This window comes from Cheilinus undulatus, linkage group 12 (assembly GCF_018320785.1).
Source record: "Cheilinus undulatus linkage group 12, ASM1832078v1, whole genome shotgun sequence".
NCBI classification, from domain to species: domain Eukaryota; kingdom Metazoa; phylum Chordata; class Actinopteri; order Labriformes; family Labridae; genus Cheilinus; species Cheilinus undulatus.
The window spans coordinates 37,312,237-37,325,132 of NC_054876.1; the positions used below are offsets into that span (position 1 = coordinate 37,312,237).

At 40.9% G+C, this 12,896-nt stretch overlaps 1 protein-coding gene across 5 annotated transcripts in view; it reads right to left on the bottom strand.

Moving 5' to 3' along the window:
- Positions 1-12,896, bottom strand: part of stk36 (serine/threonine kinase 36 (fused homolog, Drosophila)) — a 148,947-nt gene that overhangs the window by 41,200 nt on the left and 94,851 nt on the right. For all 5 annotated transcript variants that reach the window (XM_041800637.1, XM_041800636.1, XM_041800638.1 and 2 more), the window contains one exon: positions 12,617-12,802. In XM_041800637.1, coding sequence (XP_041656571.1) covers positions 12,617-12,756 — 140 coding nt within the window. In that variant the 5' untranslated portion in view covers positions 12,757-12,802. The remainder of the gene's footprint in view (positions 1-12,616; positions 12,803-12,896) is intronic.

The following is a 12,896-nucleotide window of genomic DNA, read 5'->3' on the forward strand; positions in this document are numbered from 1 at the left end:
TCACATCCACCCAATGGAAGCACACTGACACCCATCCACTCCACATTCACACACTGATGGCAGAAATAGCTATGGAGAGAGGCCATCAACACTGGCTAATCCCATTACCTCTTATCTTATACTCATCCATGCACCAACACCAAACTGTTGTTAAGTGTCACCCTAGCTCTGCTTCCACCACCTGTTTGCTGAGCCTGGGTCTGTTAAAGGTGACAATGCTGGTTGGCTAGCATGAGTGGGGATGGCTCTGGGATGATTGAGACAACTGTTCAGCCCTCTGGAGGGGGTTCCCACTTGACAACCCTGGTGAAGCGTTGGCTTCTTGCTGCCTTTCAGTCAGCACAGTTGACTTGTGGAGGTAAATAATAAGGATTTAACTTGGTTTAGGGACTTCTTTGCCAAACACTTATCCTTTCTTTACATCAGAAGTATCTTGTGTTTGCTTCAAATCTTGCCCAAGGAGACATCGACATGCGACTGTAGGAGCTGGGGATAGAACCCATGAACTTCTGCAGTCTACCTGCTGAGTCACCCCAAGTAAGAAATGAGAAGAGGGTGGTTGATGGTCTCTCAAAACATCCCCAGCAGCCTGTAGACTGACTTTATTGTCTGCATGGAGCATAAACAAATTTTGACATTTGTGTCTTTTTTTGTCCTCTTGGCAGAAATTATACATAATAGCACCTACTGTGTCAAACTCTGGAACAATGTGACTCATGTTAAGGCCGGCTACACACTGCACAGAGCCTATTTGGACATGAACTTTGAGTCATAAGACTCACTTAGAAGTCAGGCCGACATTCAGCCTGATCATGGGTCGTTTGTCATGCAATGTGCCGGGGATTAACCTGACACGCCAGATGGATTTGTTTCACACATCCATCTGGTAAACCTCTCATAGACAGCGTTTGGGAAAGGAGGGTGATTGGATGAACATTGTGTCTGTCGCATCATTAATCAGAGCAACAAAACACGTGACGTTGTAGCCCCAAACCGAGATGCACCACTACTGATGAGTGAACTCCATAGAGAACTGCATAACGTGAACCATGGTGACTGTAGACATGTCAGTACTTGACTTTTGTTGTTTTTGAAAAGAAAACAACTCAATGCTGTTCTTTATTCTTCTTTTTACGAAGAAAATTCGGCAAGTTCTGATAAAACTGATGCTTTAGCAGCATCCACGCTAATGTCTTCCGCCATATTTCAAACCGACCTCTTCTCGCTGCTTGCTTACATCACAACTCTGCTGAAAGTACTGCCCTTTGACGCTAATTGGTCCTGTCACTTCTTAACCGGGCCCAGACTGCTCAGATTAGAGCTTTGCAAAATGGATTCGCCAGTAACAAACAGGGAAACGGGCGAATCCACCTGTTTTGCAAGGCTACCAGGGGATATAACAGGCGCCCACATACTGACCAGCTGCTCCTTAACGGTCTGATTGATTTCTGACATGTTTGATAATTTGGTTGTACAACTGCACACACTTGCACTGTAATACCAGCACAAATGGCAGAATCCCCAACTTTGGGGCATGTTGTCCTCTGCAAACGGTCTGACAGCATCGTAAATCCCCATGAAAACAGTCAGAATGCCTTCAGATGTGCCTTCCTTGTAATATAGGGCACTAGCACTGTAATAAACATCTGTAATGTGAAAACTCCCTTGAGGTGTTCCAATCTGGTTTCAAAGTACTACACAGCACTGAAACAACACTTTAAAGGTGTTTAACGATGTTTTTTACTTACTGAATCTGGGGATTAAGCTGTTGTTTTTTTTTTTTGCCTTTAGATCTTTTCAGTGGCTTTTGAAACTGTGGATCACAAGATTTTAATTTCCTGTCTGGAGCACCAAGTAGGCATAAAGGGTACTGCACTGAAGTAGTTCAAATCTGGTGTTGTCACCTCCCCTTAGCCCCTCTTCAATGTGGAGTCCCCTAAAGCTCAGTACTCTGCCCTATTCTTTTTTTGTTATATATGCTCCTCCTGGGGTTCATTTTTAAAAAGTATGATATTCCTGTTCATTTCTATTCTGATAATACACAGCTGTATTAACCACTCAAAATCAGAGCTGACTTTCCAGGGTATTTAAAGATTAAATCCACACCAGTATGTCCGATACTGGACGTCTTTTTGTCAATTTTCTAATTCATTTTTGATTGTTTCTGCCCTAGCTTTGCATATTAACTAACATTTTACATCCCACATTGCCTTGTGGCAGGCTGCTCTGCTGTTGGGTCATGCTTTTTCAAGCTGTGCATCTATGACAGCACAGATCAAGATGGAGACAGCCTGAATAGCTCATAAAGAGAGGAAGAGACACAGAGGCTGTGATGTGGCCCTCTGTGTCACTGCAGACAGGAACTGCTTTGAATAATGACACAAATAGAGCCAATGAAAAAATAAAGGAAAGATTTTTTGTAAATATGTGAATATTTTGAAGACTTTTTGTTCTGAATGATTGTTCTTTTCACTTTTAGGTCCCAGAGAAATGGGGGGAAAATTCTGTGCAAAATAAAAAGTCCTAGTCATTATGCTCTTTGGATTTTGACTGTGTAGTTTTTCTTTTTCCTTCATAATCCCATAACCCTCAAATGTTTTTAAAGCATGATGTCTCTTGTATAGTTTGTAGGGAGAAATTTGACAAACACCTTCTAGGAAGAGAAAAACAATAAAACCCCTTCAAACTATATTGTTAGCATCCGTTAATGTTGGTCCTCACTGTTCCTGCTCTGTTTGCCACAATTACTGCAATTACATTTCTTCCTGTGTATTAAAACGTACTCCAAAGACATTCTGGTTTAACCTCCAAATAAAGTGTTATGGTCATTTAGCTTAACTGATGGCTTGTTTACGACATATCTGATCATTTAACCACTTGTGTTTGGTCAAACTGTTCCCAGATCTTGTTTTTACTTTTGTTATTCTTCATAGTTTGTAAATAAGGCCCACGTTTTACTGAAGCAGAATTATCCTTCTCCTTTATCTTCTATCCAGAACTAATTTTGCCATCACACAATCAGACCAAGGTTGTATGTTCTTTATTTCATTCCTGCATATAAGAAGTCTTACTTTATCATCACTGCTGCAAGAGATTAAAACTGAACCACAATGTTAGCTATCTGGGGGAGCCTGCAGTGCATCATTGCTCTACTGGTTAAAAAAAACAACATTACTCCACATTCTTTTGCTCCTTTTTTATAGTTCCCCTACCAAGGATAGACCGACCCCTAATTACTTAAACCATTAAAGACCTAAGGGTTCCTGCTAGCAATTAGGATGAGGAGCCCAGTGACATGTCTTCTATGTGGTGTCTCATGTCTGATATGCAGCAGATTTTGTTTTTGCAGCTCTCGCTGAGTCAGATGGACTGCATGCCACAGAGCATGGTAAAGATATTCAGTCTAAGAGCAGTGCTTTGTACACAGTCCATGTGATTCTGCATGGGCACATGGGAAGGCTTAATAAACAAGCTTGTTAATGCACATCTCCGAGGAGGTCTGCTGACTGCAGCAGGAACAGGATCTGCCTGAAAAACAACAGTGATGACAGATACCCATCTGACCACTGCTCATGGAAACAATTCCAGTGATTCAGCTGAGGATAGCAGATTTAAAGTGCATGCATCTTCATCTGACACATTCAGGTTTGTTGGAGAGCTGTGGCTTTGTTAGCCACTGAATTTTATAAACCTGCCAAAAGCAATTATCTGCACACATAATTTAGTTGTCTTCAACCTTGATGACAAAAGGGATAACTTAAAGTCAAGAATAAGATTCCACAAAGGTCAGCACAAAGCTTTGGTTAAAAACTAGCTGCCATGTCCATAGTTGGCTCACAAAATCTTCCTGTTAATGTTATTAACTCTTTCTACTCAACTCAGTTGGTCTTTTTCAGTAAATAATTTAACAAATTTTGAGAATTTGTTGACTTTAAATCAGGTCTGTAAAATAGAAAAAGATTGTTATTTTATCTCTAAGAACCAAGCCATCAGTTTCCCCGTCTCCAGTCCCTGGCTAAATTAATCTGCTGCTTAAATTTAATATGTCTAGACAAACATACAATAAAGAGAAGAGAAAGATGTTTTGGATGTCTTACAGTTACTCTGAAACATTCACATGGATGTCTGGTGAGAGTGGAGGGACACTGACACAGAGATCTTTTTATGGTTGACCAAAATTGATTCCAATAGTGAAAGGTATCATGTTAATTCTACTGTCAACGCTGGCAACTAGTAAAAAAAAAAAAAAAAAAAAAAGAATGACAGCAGGATCATAAGTGATATCTGGCATGACATTCACACATATGTCAAATTTCAGTGGCATATGCCTTTAGTGGTGGCACATATAAAATCACCAGCATGTGTCAACAGTGTCATAAATGTCATTACTAAAGCATCACATGCAGTTGCAGTCAGTGGCATGTGCTTTTGCAGTGCCATAACATTACTTGAATGGTGTGAGCTGTTACTGTGGCGTATACCATTGCTTTAGAGGCATTAGCTGTCTCAGTGCCTTATATGCCATAACTTCAGTGGCATATAAACCATTACTTTAATGGCGTGAGTGGTTTAGTGGCCAAAATGCCATTACTAAAGCAGCCTATGTATGCCATCACTTCAGCAGCATGTGTTGTTTCAGTGGAATAAACTTCCATCACTTTAGCAGCATGTGATGATAAAATGGTACCATTACTTCAGTGGCCTATGCTGCTTCAGTGCCTATATATCATAACTTACAGCTGCGTGTACTGTGTCAGTGGCATATATGCCATTACTTTAGTGGCATGTACTGTGTCAGTGGCATATATGCCATTACTTCAGAGGCATGTGCTGTGTCAGTGGCATATATGCCATTACTTCAGTGGCATGTGCTGTGTCAGGGGAATATATATCATTACTTCAACTGCATATGCTGTGTCAGTGGCATATATGCCATACCTTCAGTGGCCTGTGCTGTTTCAGTGGAATATATGCTATTACCTCAGAGGCATGTGCTGTGTCAGTGGCATATATGCCATTACTTCAACTGCATGTGCTGTTTCAGTGGCATATATGCCATTACTTCAGTGGCCTGTGTTGTTTCAGTGGCATATATGCCATTACTTCAGTGGCCTGTGCTGTTTCAATGGTATATATGCCATCACTTCAGTGGCCTGTGCTGTTTCAGTGGCATGTATGCCATTACTTCAGTGGCCTCTGCAGTTTCAGTGGCATATATGCCATTACTTCAGTGGCCTGTGCTGTTTCAGTGGCATGTATGCCATTACTTCAGTGGCCTGTGCTGTTTCAGTGGTATAGATGCCATTTCTTTAGGCCTGTGCTGTGTCAGTGGCATATATGCCATTACTTCGACTGCATGTGCTGTTTCAGTGGCATGTATGCCATTACTTCAGTGGCCTGTGCTGTTTCAGTGGCATATATGCCATTACTTCAGTGGCCTGTGCTGTTTCAGTCGTATATATTCCATTACTTCAACTGCATGTGCTGTTTCAGTGGCATATATGCCATTATTTCAGTGGCCTCTGCAGTTTCAGTGGCATATATGCCATTACTTCAATGGCCTGTGCTGTTTCAGTGGCATATATGCCATTACTTCAACTGCATGTGCTGTTTCAGTGGCATATATGCCATTACTTCAGTGGCCTGTGCTGTTTCAGTGGTATAGATGCCATTACTTTAGGCATGTGCTGTTTCAGTGGTATATATGCCATTACTTCGACTGCATGTGCTGTTTCAGTGGCATGTATGCCATTACTTCAGTGGCCTGTGCTGTTTCAGTGGCATATATGCCATTGCTTCAATGGCCTGTGCTGTTTCAGTGGCATATATGCCATTACTTCAACTGCATGTGGGTTTCAGTGGCATATATGCCATTACTTCAGTGGCCTGTGCTGTTTCAGTGGTATAGATGCCATTACTTTAGGCATGTGCTGTTTCAGTGGCATATATGCCATTACTTCAACTGCATGTGCTGTTTCAGTGGCATATATGCCATTATTTCAGTGGCCTCTGCAGTTTCAGTGGCATATATGCCATTGCTTCAATGGCCTGTGCTGTTTCAGTGGCATATATGCCATTACTTCAGCAGCATGTGTTGTTTCAGGGGCATATATGCCATTACTTCAGTGGCCTGTGCTGTTTCAGTGGCATATATGCCATTACTTCAACTGCATGTGCTGTGGCAGTGGCATATATGCCATTTTTCCAGCGGCCTGTGCTGTGTTAGTGGCACATATACCATTACTTTAGCTGCATGTGCTGCGTCAGTGGCGTACATACCATTATTCCAGTGGCCTGTGCTGTGTTAGTGGCGTATATACCATTACTACAGTGGCCTGTGCTGTGTCAGTGGCATATATGCCATTACTTCAGTGGCTTGTGCTGTGGCCAATAGTATGTCATGTACTCTTACCTTTCACACCGGTAACAAACCTTCAACCCTACAATGCATAATTTAGTTCCAACATAGTGATGTTACTTAATGAACCTGTTTCGGTCGTCTAGTTTTCAAGGTTTCTGAAAGCACATTTTATGTATGTTGTAGTTTGCTGAATTTTGCTGCTGATAAAGTATATACTGCTTAATTTGCAACACAAACTGCTACCCTTTCAGTGATATACCGGATGACATTACTCAGTCTGAAAAATGTAATGAAATTTAGCTCAGTTTATCCTAACTTTAGGCAAGTAACACTCATCTAAAAAAAAAGACTTATCTGCAGTAAATCTAACAATAGATTTAAAGGCATGAAAAGATACTGTGGTGATTCAAATCAATAAAAATATGATTGACCAGATGGTAGTGTCAGATGGTAAATTAGGCCAGATGGAAAACATCCACCTCTGCCACAGGGGAATATTACAAAAACAGATGATTGGAGGGGACAAAAGGTGCAAGGGTTCACAACAAAAGAAAAAATCCTCTGAGATCTAAAACTCCACCTCATGAAACCAAAAGTGAATTAGATAGATTTTACAATGTTATAAGAAAATGCAGTTAATAAAAACAAGGCAAAGCTACATGTGCTCTCACTACCACACTGGTCATGTGGGAATTTAGCAGGAGAGTAGTGAGATATCTCTGTGGATTTAGACTTACAACAGTTGGCTGTGGTGTTTCAGGGTGTTTGCAGCTCTGTGGCTCAGCTCCAAGACTAACAAGGATAGTTTGGTCACACGTCACTGTAACTCTCACCTTTAACCTTGCTTGAGGGGGAACATGTATAGGATAAAGGGGACAAAGAAGACAACACAAACTCTTATCCGCTCTTTTATTTTTTCATTACTGTCTGCACTGTGTACTTAAGAATTACTGGCCAAAGTTAAAGATGTCTGGACACCGTCTACATATCAGCCTTTCAATGCACTTTGAAGAAAAACAAGCAAGAACCTAAAAAAAGACAGAAAACAGTCAGCATTGTGGAGCATGCTGAGATGTGAAAAGAGATAACCTCTGACTTCACTCTGAGCTTGTTTGTGTAAAAGAGGGTCACCGAGGACACTCTGTTGGCCCGAGTGGAGTATTTACAAAATCTCTGAGCATTTAAGACGAATAATGGCCACTTTTTCGACTGAATGCAGCGCTTGAATAGCAGATTACACAACACAAGAGTTCATCTGTGATGTTGATGAGATTTAACAGGGGCAAGTGCAGACACCAAACACTTTAGAATATAAATTTATCAGTTTTCCAGATGGGTTCCCTTTGGCATTCTGAAAACAGGAATGCTCACTGGCCTTTTACATAATCAAGTATTTTGAACACCAAGCTCAGGATGGCATCAGCCTGTAGTTTCAGCATTAGCAGATATGCATCTTCAGGTTTTAGCTTCTTTAAGCACTGAGAAAGCTTCCATTAATGATGGAAGAGAAAACAAACATTTTAAAGATGTTGGACATCTGGTTGATACTTGTATGAACAAATATGCAGTCTGAAGGTTGATGCAATGGTCTCAGGTGTTCAGTATTCACGTCTCTATGGCGAGAAAGTCTAATACAAAAACACCTTGCTTCCCTAACTATGATATGCATTGAGATACACCTTGCTGGGTGTCAAACTCTACTGCAGAAACAGTTAAGTGTAGTCTTTGAGTTTAATCAATGCTGGTCTCTGGATGCATCCATCCACCCATTACATAAATGCACATTCAGTTACACCATTACATATTCAGGGTCTCTGGGGGGTGAAGTTGAACCCAAATATCACAGGGTGGGAGGCAGGGTGTAGTCTGCACTGATCGCTAGTCAATCACATGACTGACAATAGGTGTCAAACATTTACACTCACACCTACGGGCAATTTAGAGTCACCAATTAAAGCAGGAGAAGGTAATTATTTCCAAAAGTATTTTGGTTATACTTGTTGAAAAACCCTTTACATCCTGATAGCAGGAAAATCATAAACTATATGGACAAAAGTATGTGGCCACTCCTGTTGATTAGTGAATTCAAGCATTTCAGTCATACCTGTTGCCACAGGTATAAAATCAAACACCTAGCCAAGCAGTCTCTATTTCCAATATTTGTAAATCAAAATGGGTTGCTCTGAAGTGCTCAGTGACTTCAAGTGTGGGACTATGATAGGATGCCTCCTTTGCAATAAGATATTTTGTGAAATTTCATCCTTGCTTGATATTCCACAGTCAACTGTAAGACATATTATTAGAAAGTGGAAGTGTTTAGGAACAACAGCAACTCAGCCGCAAAGCAGAAGACCACGTTAAGTCAAAGATTGGGGTGATAACTGCTAAGGTGCGTAAAAGTCACCAAAGTTCTGCTGATTTCATAGCTGAGGAGGTCTGAACAGTATGACTGGAGCTTCATGTATGGGTTGCCAAGGGTTAGAAATGCCAAAGGATAGAAGGAGTGGTGTAAAGCACACAATACTGGACTATAGAGCTGTGAAGGTGCATTCTGTGGAGTCACGCTTTTCTGTTTGGCAGTCAGATGGGCAAGTTTGGGTTTGGTGGATACCTTACCTGCCTGGCTCCATTGTATCGACTATGAAGTTTGGTGGGGCTGTTTTTAGGGTTCTGGCTAGGCCCCTTATCTCCAGTGAAGGGAAATCTTAATGCTTAAGCATACAAAGACATTTTGGATCATGCTATGCTTCCAACTTAGTAGCAACAGTTTGGGGAAGGCCCAAGAGAGGACTACAAAGACATGGTTTGATGAGTTTGGTGTGGAAGAACTTGACTGGCCCGCACAGAGCTATGACTTCAACCCCATCAAGCACCTGGAACTGGAACTGGAACTGGAACTGGAACGGAGATTGCGAGATGCATCCGCTTTCACACCTTTGTTACACGGAGAGGCGAGGCTGCCACTCCTCACAGTTGTTCTGATTTTCTCTGACCTGCCATAATTGTTGTTCATTCTGTTGATATTGGGGGTATACTAACACTTACGTCATACTTACATGAAACTGATAATTTCTTGGATTCAAATTCATCAAACATGAGAGCTGCTCCTCTGTCCTCTCACAGTCCGGCTCATGTGTTTTGGAGGTATGGCTTTAGCGTGGGGCCTGGAGGGCTTTTTGTTTTGTCCTTTAATAAACTAGCTTACTCTTACTGTGTACTTAAAATCACTTACAGAACCCAGTTTTAACCTGAAACCTATGTCTTTGGTCAGTGGGTGAACCCAGGCATGCACAAGAAGAAACTTCACACAGAGAGGCCCTGTCGGACGGGGAATCAAGCCTCGAACTTTCTGTGAGGCAACAACCGCTGCACCACCGTGCAGCCTTCTATGGGTGCAGTTTGAGTTAATTTCTCATTCTAGAGAAAGAAGTAGAACAGATAGAAAAGGAATGAGTTACAATGGGTTCTTCCCTCCAGCTTCATCTTTTAATTAGTAAGTAGACTAAAAAGGTGTCCAACTTTTTTTATGTACATCTATTGAAGAGAGTCCAGATTAACTCAATGCCCCTACTGTTCCCATGTACCAATTACAAGCAGTATCATCATATTTTTAGTGCCTGCCAACTATTTTTGCTTGTAAATGTGTAAAGCAAAGCTCTGACTTCTTGTGACCCCTCATCAGTGGCTGCAAATGCCACAACGTTTATTTTAAGAGGCACAGAGAGGTTAGAAAATCTAAAAGTTAAGCAGATATTGTAGTAAAATTAAGATAATAAATAAGCATGGTTTATGTCTCTTGGATTCCTGTCCTGTTTATCATCTCTGGGGTCACAACCGAGAGTTTGGAACGCAGGCTTTAGAGGAAAGCCCCTCTAAGCTCTCCTATTTGTCTTTTTGTCATCTTGTTTTCTGCCAGTGCTAATTCACTTCTATTTCACATTTCAGCACTACCAGGAGTTCAGATGGTAGTCAGTAAAGTATAAGCATCTCAGAGGCTTTTATTGTGAAACATCCAGAAAATATGTAAACTTTTATAAACCAAAAAGTGAAGTCATGAAGAGTGACTGAACACCAAATCACAGAATCCTACCACAGCCATGTACCCACAAATGTTATGCAACCTGTTGTCACATGATAATTTATCTCAGCTTGTTTTTTCAAGATTTCAGCTCATTTGTCAGATATCTTCAGTGTTGAAAAAGCACGAAACATAAAAACAGACTTAACTCGCCCCGTTAGTGTGAGTTCATAAGTGTGAGTAATAGCTGCATTGTATGTCGAGGTCCGGCCAATCACAGTGGGTCTATGGTTTTATTTTGTAGACTGCAGAATTATATCCTGTTGTCACCAGATAATAAAACAATAGAACTAATGGAGGGTGACCATATGTCCTGATTTACTCAGGACAGTCAGGCCTTTTCAGGCTTTGTGTCCCGACAAAAATCAATAAAATGCAAACATCGCAACATTCATCATATGTGCAGCATAACAGTTTGTCAATCATTGTCGCTGCCATGACAGCTGATATTTGACCAGCAGATAAACATAACTAACATACTGCTCATCAAAGCTCAAGTGTCTGTTTTCATTATATTCCACCATATGATGTCATATTAAGGACGATTTCAAACGATTTTCATTTTTAATCCTCTGATCGCACACACTAGACAGCTCAGCCAGACTGTCAGATCACTGACCACAAACCCGCGGATCTGTCAATGACTTCAGGTGATCATGTGACCTAAAAAAAAACAAACTAACAAAAAAAAACGGATGTCTTTTGATACCCTCTTGCTGTCCCTCTAAAACAGCCTGCTCTGACATGCATTACAAGTGCATTAAAAATCATAAAACAAGGGAGAGACTCAGGATGAAATCCTGGCTGGAATGAAGCTACATTTGTGTTCATGGTTGTGATCAGTAGAGGTACGTATGATTCTGCTGATGATGCTGCCCTATCTGCTCACTCTCATTAGTTGTTGTGGATATTATTCTGAGACATTGCAACCTAGAATCAGAGTCTGGGAGGCTTTGGTGCGATTTGGTGCAGTAAACCAATAGTGTTGACATCACACTCATGCAGATTTTTCAGGCGAATAATAGTTTGCGACGAGGCTCCACTCAGGATACACCCACATGATTGCTGGGGGAGGCAAATTTTGCCTCAAATCGGGCTAAAAATCCTGTAGTGTGTGCCCAGCCTAACGTAGCAGAGTCACACATGTATCTATCAATAAATTGGTTCTCCTTCTCTGATGTGATTACATACAAATTTAACTGCCTAACTGAGCTATTGATAAGAACAGTGCAGTGACCATGCCCCATTTGGGTGAAAACAAGCCTTAGATTGAATGGAGAATAGATTAGAAAACAGAGATATCAACACAGTTTAAAGCTATTTGGTTATGTCTTAATTAAAAACCACAATCTAAGGTATGTTTTGTCATTCTCAAATGATAAAAGAGTGTCAAAGAAGAGTTTTGTGTCTTTTGGCCAAAACTGGAGAGGAGTAAAGCAGACAAATGTTGGACCATTACCATGTTCTTAAGCAAGCAATCGCGCTGTAACAGCAAGAGCTGTACTCTGTCTGCCTGTTAACAGCTTGTTCACACATTTACCAACTTATTATCACATTCAAGTGTTAAGATCCATAACACTTGAGGTATGTGATGATGGTTTATGACATTCTCTAAGCATACTTTTCTCTATTGTCTCTGGGCTGCACTATCATGCACCACCAAGGACAACTAACATACTCAAACGCATTTATCCCTTCAGCTATCAGGCTGCTAAGTGCTGAAAGTGAAATTAACTTGTGGTTCATACTAACTTTAAGTCTCAGGTGTGTCTTACTTTTAATTCATTTCTGGCACTGTGTTTTATTTATTGCGCTCCAATGTTTTTCCTGTGGATCTGTTGGCACTGACACTTGAATGTGGTTGTCTGAATGCTGCTGTGACTGTTTGGCTTTTTTTGTCTCTCCAGTTGTTTAGATTGCTTTAATAAGGCGTACATCTATAATTTTGTTTATTTCATGTTGTTATGATGAAAATATTTTTTCACAAATGTCCAAAATTTTATGTTTATCTCACTAGCAAACAGATTTTGGCTCTCAATAATCTTTAACTGTATGATTTTCATATGTTAAAGGTCACATATTACGCAAAATACTCTTTTTCAGGCTTTTCTAGCATAAATATGTGCCTCTGGTCTGTTCACAATCCCCCCAAAAATCAGAAAACTCCATTAACTTACCTCTCTCTTTCTCCACCTTTCAGAAAATGTGTGCTGAAACAAGGCGTTCTCAGATTTTTCCCCCCCATGATGTCATGTGGGGCGTTAGAATTGCCCCCAGGTTTGGTTGGCCCTCCACGCTTGGCAGAAAGTTCCAGCATCCTCTCCTGCAGCTGAAAGGAGGATCAGGAGAGCCACGTCCATTTCCTGAGAGGGGCGGAGTCAGACATCTCAGTAACATTTAAAGCCACAGACACAGAAAAAGCTCATTCTGAACAGGGCTGAAACAGAGGGTTTTTAG